Here is a 13,886-nt window from a genome sequence, read left to right on the forward strand (position 1 = left end):
GCTCCGGACAGACTCGTGAAAATCCTCGAATACTCGACGAACAGATTTCATTTGTCTACTTCCTCCATCACCTTTTGCAGGACGTCCCTAGCGTGTCGGTATGCACAGACAGCCTCCTCTCACTCGTGGAGCCACGGCATGAAGACTCGTCTTCCGATCCAGATATCGTCAGCGTAATCATTAGAGACGGTGCAAGGAGACTCCAGTGACTCCGGATTCCTGAGGTTGTACGGAATATACGCTCTGAAGAGCGACTTGTCTCCTCCACTAGTTCTCTGGCGCCCCCAGTCACCTTCCTCACGTCGTTGATGTTACTAACAGATTGGAATTGGAGTTAGATGAGCCTAAAAAGATCATCAATGCAGCAAACAGCATCAGAAGATTTCTGCTGGAGATTGCCATCTTGAAGTCAATTCGTGGAATCGATTTCTAGATTGTAACCTCACGTGAGGTCGCCTTCCATGAAATAAATTAAAAATTCAAATTTTTCTTTGAATTTTCAAATAAATTTTTGATTAATAAAAATAGAAGTTTTTCTTTGATTTTTTAAATATTATTTTTTATTAATACATGATTTTTTTTTTTTACATTACCGTGACAGTTCCTGTTTATTTCCATGATATTTTCGTATAATCTTAAATATCACTTATTATTCTCATGTGTATATATACGTCTCTATGAATCAGTATCTAATCTCTCTTTTGGAATGTTACCATTTGTGTTTTAGGTAATTATTTTAAGATGAGATAACTAAACATTTTCTACGCTGGTTGAATCCGACCACAGTCGACTAATGGATACTTTAACTAAATTAGATTAAAAAGCATTAGATTATCACGTTTGTAAGTCATATATAATGTATGTGTATATATATGTATATATATATTAATATATATATATATATATATATATATATACATATATATATATATATATATATATATATATATATATATATATATATATATAGGCAATATATAATTGTATACATTTTAAATATTTATCTATCAATCAATCTATCTATCTATCTATCTATCTATATACTGTATATATGTGTTTGTGTACATATATACATCTACTGTATGTATATATATATATATATATATATATATATATACATACAAACATATGAACAAATACATGCATATATATATGTATATATATATATATATATATATACATATATGGTTAATAAATTTAAGCCAAAGCAATATATATATATCTAGTCAGGAAGATCAGATGGAGTTGGAAGAGAATGGGTAGGAATGATGATGACACAAAGAGCAGAAAAGACATTAACCGAGTGGAGAGCTATAAATTGTAGATTGTTACTTGAAAAGTTCAAATCAAAGCAGTGCAATATGAGTACTAAAGTTTGTTATGCCCCCAACAAATGACTCCCCTGAAGAAATGAAAGATGAATACTATGAAGAACTGCAGAGTGTAATAGATGAGATCCCAGAGAGAGATATGAAAATTGTGATTGGCGACTTCAATGCTTAGTTGGAAGAAATAATCAAGGGATAATGTCATGGGTGTCGAGGGTCTTGGCGAAGTTGCAAACGAAAATGGAGCACATTTCATGGACTTCACCATGTAGCAATTACAAAAATCAAATAAATCACATTGCCATTAATCAAGATAGAAGGAGGACTCTGAGAAATGTGAGAAGCTCATTGCCACACAAATTAAAACTGAAAGCACCCAACAGAGAGATAGATAGAATACCTAGGTTTGATAAAACTTTTAGACGAAGAGCACAGAGAAACTTTTGCATTTGAAGGTAGGAATCGATTTGCAGTCTTAAAGACTAAGGTATGAAGAACAGACAATTAACGAAGAATGGTGTGATATTAGCAACAGAAGATGAAGATAGACAACCTTGGATGGAGCACTTTAGTGAGTTCATGAATAGGAGATATGAAGGGAATAATTTGATTGATGTACCGGAAGCTGATGAAGACCTTGATGTGCCCATGAATAAATTCAGTGTTTTTTATGTAAAACCTATTCTTAAAGAACTAAAGAGATGGAAGACCTCTGGATACGATGGAATAACTGCTGAGATGATATTAGCCAAAAGTGACTCCCAGAATACTTACAAGATTATTAGTCGAATGTGACATGATGAGGCAAAAACCTGAGGAATGGGAGCTAGGAGTGTTGGCGAAAATGGCAAAAAAAGGAGGCATAAAACTTACGTCGATTGTTATGAAAATTTATAGTATGCTTATTCTAGAGACTGGGGAGTAAGACTGATGAAAAGCTGAGATATGAAAAAACAGGATTTAGTAAAGGTAGAAATTGCACTAACCAAATTTTAATTTTGAGACGTTGTACAGCAATGCGTAGAATATAGAAATCCCCCTTTGATGGCATTTGTGGACAATGAAAAAATCTTTGATAGTGAGCACCGACCAATTTTGTAGAGAGTCCTGCGTTATCATGGAATTCCTCTTTAATATGTACATTTGATTAAGTCTGATCATGACCATAGCAATTGCAAAGTTAATGTTAATGGAGTCTTATCAAATGAATCTCCAGTGAAAAGCGGAGTACTCCAAGGAATGTGTTGTCACCTTTGTTGTTTATCCTCCTCATGGATTTTGTAATGTGAAGAAAAGTCAGAGATGGTGGAGAAGGATTGGACTGGATTGGTGATATGAAATTAGCAGACCTAGAGAAGCTGATGATGCTTTCCTTGCTAGCAGAAAACCACTATATTTGCAGTGCTTGCTTACCAGTATGCATGAAATATCACACGAGGTTGGGCAAAAGATAAATAGAGGAAAGACAGAAATCATAAGAACAGGGTATGCAATGAAAGATGAAATATCATTGGAAGGAGAAAGGATTAATGAGGTAGAATCATTTAAGTATTTAGGAACTATGATTTCCAATACAGGGTCTTTAGAATTAGAGTTTAGTGAAAGATTGGAAAAAGCAAATCAGACAATGACTAGGTTAAGTATAATTTCAAAATTAAATCACCTGAAATTAAATATAAAAATCAGACTATATATCAGTTTAGTGAGATCGGTATTACTCTATAGGTAGTAGGTTGGCCAAGGCACCAGCCACCCATTGAGATACTACCGCTAGAGAGTTATGTGGTCCTTTGACAGGCCAGACAGTACTGCATTGAATCCTTCTCTCTAGTTACGGTTCACTTTCCCTTTGCCTACACATACACCGAATAGTCTAGCCTATTCTTTACAGATTCTCCTCTGTCCTCATTCACCTGACAACACTGAGATTACCAAACAATTCTTCTTCACCCAAGGGGTTAACTACTGCACTGTAATTGTCCAGTGGCTACTTTCCTCTTGGTAAGGGTAGAAGAGACTCTTTAGCTATGGTAAGCAGCTCTTCTAGGAGAAGGACACTCCAAAATCAAACCATTGTTTCTAGTCTTGGGTAGTGCCATAGCCTCTGTACCATAGTCTTCCACTGTATTGGGTTAGAGTTCTCTTGCTTGAGGGTACACTCGGGCACACTATTCTATCTCGTTTCTCTTCCTCTTGTTTTGTTAAAGTTTTCATAGTTTACATAGGAAATATTTATTTAAATGTCATTGTTCCTAAAATATATAATTTTCCTTGTTTCCTTTCCTCACTGGTCTATTTTCCCTGTTGGGGCCCCTGGGCGTATAGCATCTTGCTTTTTCAACTAGGGTTGTAGATTAGCAAGTAATAATAATAATAATAATAATAATAATAATAATAATAATGAGTCATGGTATGACAAGGAAACAATCTCCAACAGATTTAGTGGATTTGAGAACAAAGCCTTCAGAAGAATATTGAGAGTTAAATAGCAGGATAGGATTAGAAATGAAACTATAAGAGAGATTACCCGAGTGCCATATGAGAATGAGATCATGATGAGGGTTAGATGGAGATAGTTTGGGCATGCTCTTCGCACTCCAGCTGGGCTCCACAAGGCACTAGAAGAGTTGGAAAACCCACATGGCTGAGGACTATGAAGTGCAAAGTAGGAGATGACGAAAGACGTATTGAAATAAAAGGTCAAGATACAGACAACTGGCGAAATCTAACCGAGGACCTTTGCATCAAAGGGAGTTGGAGACGATGATGATATTCATACACAAATATATATACTGTCAATAAATAAATAAATATATATATATATATATATATATATATATATATATATATATATATATATATATATATATATATATATATATATATACACAGTATATTATAAAATCACCAATTATCATCTACTTATACGCCAGAAGCCGATGTGGTAACGTCCTTGACTGGTGAACGCTAAACTGGGGTTCTAGTCCCGTTCACACTCGCTACTTTCTTTGGTCGCTGCAACCTCACCATCCTTATGAGCCAAGGATGGGGGGTTTGGGGGAGCATATAGGTCTATCTTCTGAGTCATCAGCGGCCATTGCCTGGCCTTCCTTGGTCTTAGATTAGGTGGAGAAGGAGCTTGGGCGCTGATATGTATATATGGTCAGTCTCTAAGGCAATGTCCTGCTCGTTAGGGTAATGTCACTGTCCCTTGCCTCTGTCTTTCATGAGCGATCTTTAAACCTTCAAATCTTTTGTATAAGATCTCTTGCTCTCCACCCTCTTCAAACCCCGGCTACGACCAACAGTATCATCTAATTACCAGGTACTAATTCCCTGCTTAGGTAAAGTATATGCTATGACAGGTCTATCTGGTCGACCTATTCCAAGATTCGAACCTGGGTCCCCTTACTTGGTACGGGAGACTATTATTATAACTATAATATGAGGTCATAATAAATGGTAAATTTTTCTGAACTCGAAACCTTGAAATTCGTATAGAAATAGATGGAGAAACACTACCGGGATTAATTTTAATAAAATTTCTTCCCGCTTTTGGTGTTTTCAGTGGGAAATGTATTAATAGAGAAGTGATAAACACATAGCAAATAAACATTTTTCAGTTTTATCTTTGATGCCATTGAATAAACAAATGTTTGAGGAAAAAAACAAGGAAATAATTTTCGTATAATTTAATATGAGGCGTAAAACGTAACCCTAAATAACATAAAATAATACAATATGAAATCAGTGTCAAACTATCAGTTTCGTTGTACGAGACTCTTTAAGCTCTGACTCCCTCTCGTTCCTGTCTCTCCTTCTCGAGACGGGCGAACTCGATCTGGTCGAGGACGAAATGTGGGATTGGGTGGGGGAAGGCTGGAGCCACTGGCAACAACGAGGACTGGGGCTGGAATCCGTTCTCGTTGGCCACGAAGGAGACTGAAGCTAAGGTTCCGTCGGCTTGAGGGTAACTGGAAGAAAACAGGATAGGACTTAATATCCTTTGATCTTTTAAAGAAGTGATAAAGGTTATATATCAACAGAGAGAGAGAGAGAGAGAGAGAGAGAGAGAGAGAGAGAGAGAGAGAGAGAGAGAGAGAGAGAGAGAGAGAGAGAGAGAGAGAGAATATATGCTTCATTTACCTCCAAGATCCGATCATGTTGGAGCCTCCAGTGAGACCCTCAGATCCAGAGAACTGGAAGACAATTCCATTCTCGGCTTCGAAGTCGGAGCTGTGGGCGCCGAGGGCGTCTGGGTTGACCTGGGTCTGTCTGAGGATGGCCACGGGCACTGGCAGTGCCAGGGGCTTCTCGGCAACAGCCAGAGCAAGGAAGGCGAAGAGGAAGACCTGGAAAAAGGTAATCAGAAGTGTTAAAGACGTTTTCACCTCCGCCATGATGGTTTTTATTTCGAGGCTTCACTTATATCCTGATGATATTAGCAGGTTTAAGAGAGCCACAAGGACGAGAGGCAGAATCTGATGAAATAGAAGTAAATTTAACAGACTTGGAAGACTTTGTTAGTAAGACGTACAGTATATAGGTTTCTAATATCTTCAATATTTTTTACCTTTAACTTTTACACACAAACATACACACCAATGTGTGTATATATAGAGTACAATATACATATATATACTGTATATATACAGTACACATATACATTTATACTGTGTATATAGCCTATATACATATATATATATATATATATATATATATATATATATATATATATATATATATATATCTATATATATACATATATATCTATATATATACATATATATGTATATACATATATATATACATATATATATATATATATATATATATATATATATATATATATATATATATATATATATACGTAACAACTACAGCCACTTATAGACAGACTTACAGTCTTCATACTGAGAGTGGTCGATCGGATGTGTTGAATTCCAGACCATTGAACTACTTTATATACGACCGAAAAGTGAAAGGTTGTTTAAGGGGACAGCCTCCTATTTGCCTCCGTAAACTAATCTTCAGCTGAAGATTGATGGATTGATGACCTTATGCATCTTCCATTAACTGGATCAGGACACCAGCTGTGGACGATGTGTCCTCCAAGCCTAGAACGCCATCACATTCCATGACCCTTGGGTCTTTTCGTCCGCCATCTTGGAAAATTGTGCAACTGAACTATCTCCTTATTAGAATGTCGTCTTATGTCATGACTTGTATCTAATTCTTCGCCATCTTAGGAATCATATGCGATATTGATTTTTCCACAAGCAACGTTTCTCGTGTTGGTTTTCTTATATATTTCTTTTTCTAGACTCGTGGCCGTGATTTAGGAGGTTGATTAACATTAACTCGCATATGTATATTAAATATTATATGGCATTCATATAATCATCTAATGAAAGCCTATCATAGTCCAATTAGTATATTGTAGAGTTACCTAAATATTTCCTAGTCAAAATTCGATTTTTTTTTTTTTTTTTTTAGCTGACAGAAAGATCCATAAAAATGCAGGGTATGGTGGAGGCCTCTGATTGGCTGAAGCAGTTCTTTGAGTAGGGAGTTTGTCCCTAGAAATTATAGTTTATATTCTATTTTTTTTTTGGGGGGGGGGGTTGGGGGTGGGGGGGGGGGCGGGGAGAACAAACCTGGAAATTCCCATCTATCCGGAGGATTCCTCTGAAGGCTTTAGGTTTCCTAATTCTACTAAAATTTCCATACAATTTCCAATAAAAAACTAAAACGAGAGACGATTAAATATCTTATTTAGCATGCAGCGAAAGAGGGTTTACATTTTAGGCTTTCGATTGATGACGAAAACCAAAATACTTCCATGAGACATTAGTACAAGAATAAGCAGCATTGATGTTTCTCCAGAGAAAATAAATGAATGCACTTCCATTCATTTTTCTATGTATTCTTTGGATCAACATAACATAGGATTATGCACTAGGGACGTCTAGCGCATAGGCTACACAAGTAGCAAACGCTATGTACAGTAATATTTGTATAACATTATAATCCATACATTAAAAATTCACTTTAACAAAGTAGTTTTCATAATCTGACGTTTCACGCCTCATTTTAACCCATTGCCTTCACTAAGTAATGATTGTAATGGACTTGCAGCCTCCAGGTCCCTAGATCGAGTGCTGCGCAAGGCTTGATAATATCATCCTTGTGAGCTATATTTTACAAGGATGGTTGTGTGGCCAATAAGTCTACCAGCTAATTCAGCAGCTATTATCTGGTCCTATCTGGTCCTCACTTGGGTGTAAAGAGAGACATGGACATTGTAGAGCAATGTTGACTCGTTCCTCGCTTATGCTGCTCATGAGTACCTTTTAAATTCTTAAACCTTAATCGGTTGTATTGTGGAGATACTGAATCGAAGAGTAAGTCAAGTTAATGGGTTCTAGAATTGATCAATAGGGGTGAGGTTCGTAAAACTACATTAGATCAATTATCTATCAATTGAATCTGTAGGAATTAATTATGTAAGGTTTTGTTTCCATATGAATTGATAACAGAATCCTCCTATTGGATCGTATAAGCATTTAGTAGTTGTGATGCTTAAAAGTCGTCTTATGTTGAAAGAAGTGCCCAGAATTGCGCATTAGCCCTCAGATTAGCGGCATCTATTGGAAACACGCCCAACTGAAATTCAGTGAAAACCCCTTATAACGTATCACAGCTAATTATAGAATTTAATCCCTTGGCAATATAGTACACTACTATATGCACTGTTATTTTCTACAAAATATGCATTAATAAAATTACATATGTATTTACTATTATTCAGTACTAGTCACAAACGTAATATTTCTTAACAAGTGCTCTTTTTTATCGATTCCAGATGTCAAGAAAAGCCCGAACTAATCAGCGCCATCTAATGCCAAAGCGCCCTACTAACGAGGGAGAATTTTCACGGAAATTTAAGCGACTATCCAGTCTTCACTTTACTGTCTTTGTATCGAAAAGGAAGCTTTGCCTCTTGATTGGGAGCAAGCAGAAGAATATATTGCATCATATAAGTAGAGCAGTTTAAACTCCTTACTGTTAATCCATTTCTAATTTATTCTGTAACATCTTTTGATTTATTATATGACATTTTCAACACGGAATACACTACACCGCTCATTCTAGTCTAAGAGACCCCGCCCGGAGATAAGCTCCGGACAATCTGAATGCACGCATACTCATTAGAAATATACAATGAATTATCTCCTATTTTTTTATAACATCTCCCTTTGTCTCTTCGAAGCTTCATATGTAGACGCGATTGCTCCACCAGCAGTGCGTTGAAGCCAGTGACAAGTATTGCGCTAATGACCTTTTGCTTGTGAATGCACGTTGACTACTACGCATACTTACATGACAGTATCATCAGCAGCGCTCCGAGACCCCATTTCATATATTTAGTGTGCAGTTCACATCTCTCTCTCTCTCTCTCTCTCTCTCTCTCTCTCTTAAAGTTAAACTCAAAAAACACAAGACCGAGACTTGTATCCGTGAGCAACCGAACAACAACTGCACAAGCCAAGCTATTGTCTGCCAGCTGTACGAGAGCCGTGCAAACCCATTAAACCTTATCTGTGGAGCAGTAATGAGGCCCAATACTTCATGGGGCTGATTTATTGTCTCATATTTCATCGTTGATTTGTGTGGCATGTAGATGTGGAGGGTAGGGTGATGCCCATTGCGGTAATGCCCATTGGTCTGGGTAGAAAAGAAAAGTTCACAGGATGGTTCAAAGGTGAACAAATTACAGGTGTGAAGAATACAAAGCTAAAGAGAATGTAATTGTGATAAAAACTATAACATTGTTATTGATAAAAACGCTGGTCGGAAACGATTTGAGTGTTTAAAGGTAGCTCATGAATGGCAGAGGCAAGGGACAGTGACAGTGCCCTTACAAGCGGGACAATGCCCTAGGCCTAGAGACTGACTATATATATTATATGATAAGTGCCCATGTCCCCTCTCCATCCAAGCTAAGACCAGGGAGGGACAGTCAATGTCTGCTGATGACTCAGCAGATAGACCTATAGGCTTCCCCCAAACACAGCGGCCCTCCCCACCCCCCCCCAAAAAAAAACCTTAGCTCTCAAGGATGGTAAGGTTGCAGACGCTAAAGGCACTCACGAGTCTGAGCGGGACTCGAACCCCCGTCTGGCAAACACTAGGCAGAGACGTTACCAATAAATAAAAAAAAAAAAAAACAAGATCGATTAATTAATTAAGATTTCTCTGAAACTTTAGGGGATATTTTTACGTATATAGAAGTAGTTAGGTTGATTAATTTAGGTCTCTAAACGCTTCATTGCATATAATTATGACCTTCTAATTTTCAGCAGAACCTTGTGGTCGGGTTGCTATCCTTACGCCTATCTCTACCCTTGCTACAACCCACAACAGCCAACTACCCACCAGGAGCCTATATTCTTGGGAGGTGGTCGGTCACTATCCCAATAAAATACAAAATTTTGCCAAATACAAAAAGTTGTGGTAAATGGCATTAAATAGACATGATATTCATTGTTGTTTTATATAAAGGTGGCCTTATGCCAGCATGACCCTTTTCCCAAAAGGTTATGATAAACTTGGTATATACTTCTGGACTCTAATTACTCAATAGAGGAAAAGGGATGATGAGTTCTAAAGAGAATCATCATAAATAAATGAAATACATGTTTACAACAGATTTTTATTTATATCTCCGAATAAATATATAAACATGAATAGTACATTGATGGCGTCAACGATAAACAAAAAAGCAATACAATGAATAAATGTATTGTCTTCGTCTCGTATATTTCGGTTCGGTCAAAGACATTCTCAAGCTCTGACTCCCTCTCGTTCCTGTCTCTCCTTCTCGAGACGGGCGAATTCGATCTGGTCGAGGACGAACTGTGGGATTGGGTGGGGGAAGGCTGGAGCCACAGGCAACAACGAGGACTGGGGCTGGAATCCGTTCTCGTTGGCCACGAAGGAGACCTCAGCTAAGGTTCCGTCGGCTTGAGGGTAACTGGAAGAAAACAGGATAGGACTTAATATCCTTTGATCTTTTAAAGAAGTGATAAAGGTTATATATCAACAGAGAGAGAGAGAGAGAGAGAGAGAGAGAGAGAGAGAGAGAGAGAGAGAGAGAGAGAGAGAGAGAGAGAGAGAGATATATGCTTCATTTACCTCCAAGATCCGATCATGTTGGAGCCTCCAGTGAGACCCTCAGATCCAGAGAACTGGAAGACAATTCCATTCTCGGCTTCGAAGTCGGAGCTGTGGGCACCGAGGGCGTCTGGGTTGACCTGGGTCTGTCTGAGGATGGCCACGGGCACTGGCAGTGCCAGGGGCTTCTCAGCAACAGCCAGAGCAAGGAGAGCGAAAAGAACTGCCTAAAATGAAAATGAAATAGAGATGAGAATCTTAGGTATTCTTTTAAGCCCTAAATATGTAGAATTGTCTGGCAATTCTTTTGAATTATCCAGGAAAAAACGTAACCAAGTTAATTGAGAGCTTAGGAAGAATTCTAATTACACAAGTAAAGAGAATCATATTTGATAACTAAAGACTTGAAAACTGTCAAGAATCAATATTTGAAAAATCAGAAGAAACCTTTCAAAGAAAATTCTTGTTATTTCCATACATACAAGTCATGGAAATTCTATACGTATCATAAACTGCACGACCCAAACGACCAAACTATAATTCTAAAACTAGGACATTCTAAACTCTAATTCTAAATCGAAGACCATCTAAACTTACGGTCTTCATGATGAGCGAAGTTGAATGTTTGTGTGAGGATTTGCATCTTCTGCTCGCTTATATAGATCAAGTGAAAGGTTAGCACAGGTCACCTTTCTTTCTTCTTCCTCTTCTTTACTCCCGAAAGATTTGGTGTCCGAGATTTTGAAGGTAACTACTTGAACGCCTCTTTACTCGGCCGTGAAATATCTCACCTGTCGCAAACACCTGTGAATCTTTCAGAATCCTTTGGAAGCTTCATTTTATCCATTTTATCTGACGTCTTTAGTTTTCTAGATGATTCGTCTGAAGGCTTTAGTTTTCCGGAGGATTCCTCTGAAGGCTTTAGTTTTCTTAATTCTTCTGAAGGCTTTAGTTTTCTTAATTCTTCTGAAGGCTCTAGTTTTCTTAATACTTCTGAAGGCTTTAGTTTTCTTAATTCTTCTGAAGGCTTTAGTTTTCTTAATTCTTCTGAAGACTTTAGTTTTCTTAATTCTTCTGAAGGCTTTAGTGTTTCGGAAGATTCCTCTAATCGGCTATAGTTTTCCTAATTCTTCTAAAGGCTTTAGTTTTCCGGGAAATTCCTCTGGATGCTTTAGTTTTCTTAATTCTTCTGAAGGCTTTAGTTTTCCGGAGGATTCCTCTAAAGGCTTTTGTTTTCTTAATTCTTCTGAAGGCTTTAGTTTTCCGTAGGATTCCTCTGAAAGCTTTGGTTTTCTTAATTCTTCTGAAGGCTTTAGTTTTCCAGATGATTCCTCTAAAGGATTTAGTTTATCTAATTCTTCTAAAGGCTTTTGGTTTCCGGGAGATTTCTCTGGATGCTTTAGTTTTCTTAATTCTTCTGAAGGCTTTAGTTTTCCGGAGGATTTCTCTGGATGCTTTAGTTTTCTTAATTCTTCTGAAAGCTTTAGTTTTCCGGAAGATTCCTCTGAACCCTTTAGTTTTCCGGAGGATTCCTCTGAAGGCTTTAGTTTTCCGGAAGATTCCTCTGGGTGCTTTAGTTTTCTTAATTCTTCTGAAGGCTTTAATTTTCCGGAGGATTCCTCTGAAGGCTTCATTTTTCCGGAAGATTCTTCTGGATTCTTAAGTTTTCTTAATTTTTCTGAAAGCTTTAGTTTTCCGGAAGATTCCTCCGAAGGTTTTAGTTTTCCATAGGATTCCTCTGAAGGTTTTAGCTTTCCGGAAGATTCCTCTAGATGCTTTAGTTTTTTAATTATTCTGAAGGCTTTAATTTTCCGGAGGATTCCTCTGAAGGTTTTAGTTTTCTAGATGATTCCTCTGAAGGCTTTAGTTTTCCGGAAGATTCCTCTGGATGCCTAAGTTTTCTTAATTCTTCTGAAAGCTTTAGTTTTCCAGAAGATTCCTCCGAAGGCTTTAGTTTTCCAGAGGATTCCTCTGAAGGCTTTAGTTTTCCGGAAGATTCCTCTGGGTGCTTTAGTTTTCTTAATTCTTCTGAAGGCTTTAATTTTCCGGAGGATTCCTCTGAAGGCTTTATTTTTCCGGAAGATTCTTCTGGATTCTTAAGTTTTCTTAATTTTTCTGAAAGCTTTAGTTTTCCGGAAGATTCCTCCGAAGGTTTTAGTTTTCCAGAGGATTCCTCTGAAGGTTTTAGCTTTCCGGAAGATTCCTCTGGATGCTTTAGTTTTTTTAATTATTCTGAAGGCTTTAATTTTCCGGAGGATTCCTATGAAGGTTTTAGTTTTCTAGATGATTCCTCTGAAGGCTTTAGTTTTCCGGAAGATTCCTCTGGATGCCTAAGTTTTCTTAATTCTTCTGAAAGCTTTAGTTTTCCAGAAGATTCCTCCGAAGGCTTTAGTTTTCCAGAGGATTCCTCTGAGGGCTTTAGTTTTCTGGAAGATTCCTCTGAAGTTTTTAGCTTTCCGGAAGATTCCTCTGGATGCTAAAGTTTTCTTAATTCTTCTGAAGGCTTTAGTTTTCCGGAATATTCCTCCGAAGGGTTTAGTTTTCTAGATGATTCCTCTGAAGGCTTTAGTTTTCCGGAGGAATCCTCCGAAGGTTTTAGCTTTCCGGAAGATTCCTCTGGATGCTTTAGTTTTCTTAATTCTTCTGAATTCTTTAATTTTCCGGAGGATTCCTCTGAAGGCTTTAGTTTTCCGGAAGATTCCTCTGGATGCTTAAGTTTTCTTAATTCTCTGAAGGCTTTAGTTTTCCGGAAGATTCCTCTGAAGGTTTTAGTTTTCCAGAGGATTCCTCTGAAAGCTTTAGTTTTCTGGAAGATTCCTCTAGATGCTTTAATTTTCTTATTTTTTCTGAAGGCTTTAGTTTTCTGGAAGATTTCTCTGAAGGCTTTAGTTTTCCGGAGGGTTCCTCTGAAGGTTTTAGCTTTCCGGAAGATTCCACTAGATGCTTTAGTTTTCTTAATTCTTCTGAAGGCTTTAGTTTTCCGGAGGATTCCTTTGGATGCTTTAGTTTTTTAATTCTTCTGAAGGCTTTACTTTTCCTAATTCTTCTGAAGGCTCTAGTTTTTCTAATACTTTTAATGGCTCTAGATTTTCTAATTTTTCTAACATCTCTAGTTTTTCTAATTCTTCTGAAGGCTTTAGTTTTCCGGAAGATTCCTCGGGAGGCTTTAGTTTTCTTAATTCTTCTGAAGGCTTTAGTTTTCTGGAGGAATCCTCTGAAGACTTTAGTTTTCCTAATTCTTCTAAAGGCTCTAGTTTTTTCTAATACTTCTGATGGCTCTAGATTTTCTAATTCTTCTAAGCCTTTAGTTTTTCGGAAGATTCCTCTGGAGGTTTTAGATTTCTTAATTCTTCTGAAGGCTTTAGTTTGCCGGAGGATTCC

The 13,886-nt window shown here is 37.4% G+C and overlaps 4 protein-coding genes across 4 annotated transcripts; all 4 read right to left on the reverse strand.

Moving 5' to 3' along the window:
* Nucleotides 1-5,011: 5,011 nt before the first annotated feature.
* On the reverse strand, nucleotides 5,012-6,352 carry LOC137658761 (cuticle protein AMP4-like). The gene is made up of 3 exons (XM_068393791.1): nucleotides 6,232-6,352; nucleotides 5,475-5,680; nucleotides 5,012-5,302 (listed from the first exon to the last, which is right to left on the reverse strand). Exons 1-3 carry the CDS (start codon nucleotides 6,238-6,240, stop codon nucleotides 5,113-5,115), a joined length of 405 nt encoding a protein of 134 aa, XP_068249892.1. The 5' UTR covers nucleotides 6,241-6,352; the 3' UTR covers nucleotides 5,012-5,112.
* A 3,688-nt stretch (nucleotides 6,353-10,040) lies between these two features.
* LOC137658327 (cuticle protein AMP4-like) lies at nucleotides 10,041-11,158 on the reverse strand. Its single transcript, XM_068392998.1, has 3 exons — nucleotides 11,103-11,158; nucleotides 10,527-10,732; nucleotides 10,041-10,365 (listed from the first exon to the last, which is right to left on the reverse strand). The coding sequence occupies exons 1-3, from the start codon at nucleotides 11,109-11,111 to the stop codon at nucleotides 10,176-10,178; spliced, it is 405 nt and encodes a 134-aa protein (XP_068249099.1). The 5' UTR covers nucleotides 11,112-11,158; the 3' UTR covers nucleotides 10,041-10,175.
* Nucleotides 11,159-11,617: 459 nt separating this feature from the next.
* LOC137659249 (involucrin-like) lies at nucleotides 11,618-12,139 on the reverse strand. The gene has a single exon (XM_068394281.1). The coding sequence runs from the start codon at nucleotides 12,137-12,139 to the stop codon at nucleotides 11,618-11,620; it is 522 nt and encodes a 173-aa protein (XP_068250382.1).
* A 155-nt stretch (nucleotides 12,140-12,294) lies between these two features.
* On the reverse strand, nucleotides 12,295-13,612 carry LOC137659250 (involucrin-like). Its single transcript, XM_068394282.1, has 2 exons — nucleotides 13,538-13,612; nucleotides 12,295-12,717 (listed from the first exon to the last, which is right to left on the reverse strand). Exons 1-2 carry the CDS (start codon nucleotides 13,610-13,612, stop codon nucleotides 12,295-12,297), a joined length of 498 nt encoding a protein of 165 aa, XP_068250383.1.
* Between the last annotated feature and the right edge of the window lie 274 nt (nucleotides 13,613-13,886).

This window comes from Palaemon carinicauda, chromosome 19 (genome assembly GCF_036898095.1).
Source record: "Palaemon carinicauda isolate YSFRI2023 chromosome 19, ASM3689809v2, whole genome shotgun sequence".
Lineage (NCBI taxonomy): Eukaryota > Metazoa > Arthropoda > Malacostraca > Decapoda > Palaemonidae > Palaemon > Palaemon carinicauda.

Coding starts and splice junctions, on each gene's coding strand:
- LOC137658761 (XM_068393791.1), bottom strand. Junction 5,303..5,474: donor AACATGATCGGATCTTGGAG/GTAAATGAAGCA, acceptor GTTTTCTTCCAG/TTACCCTCAAGCCGACGGAA.
- LOC137658327 (XM_068392998.1), bottom strand. Junction 10,366..10,526: donor AACATGATCGGATCTTGGAG/GTAAATGAAGCA, acceptor GTTTTCTTCCAG/TTACCCTCAAGCCGACGGAA.
- LOC137659249 (XM_068394281.1), bottom strand. CDS start 12,139: ATGAAGCCTTCAGAGGAATCCTCCGGAAAATTAAAGCCTTCAGAAGAA.
- LOC137659250 (XM_068394282.1), bottom strand. CDS start 13,612: ATGTTAGAAAAATTAGAAAATCTAGAGCCATTAAAAGTATTAGAAAAA. Junction 12,718..13,537: donor CTTCAGAAGAATTAGGAAAA/GTAAAGCCTTCA, acceptor AAAAAACTAAAG/CATCCAGAGGAATCTTCCGG.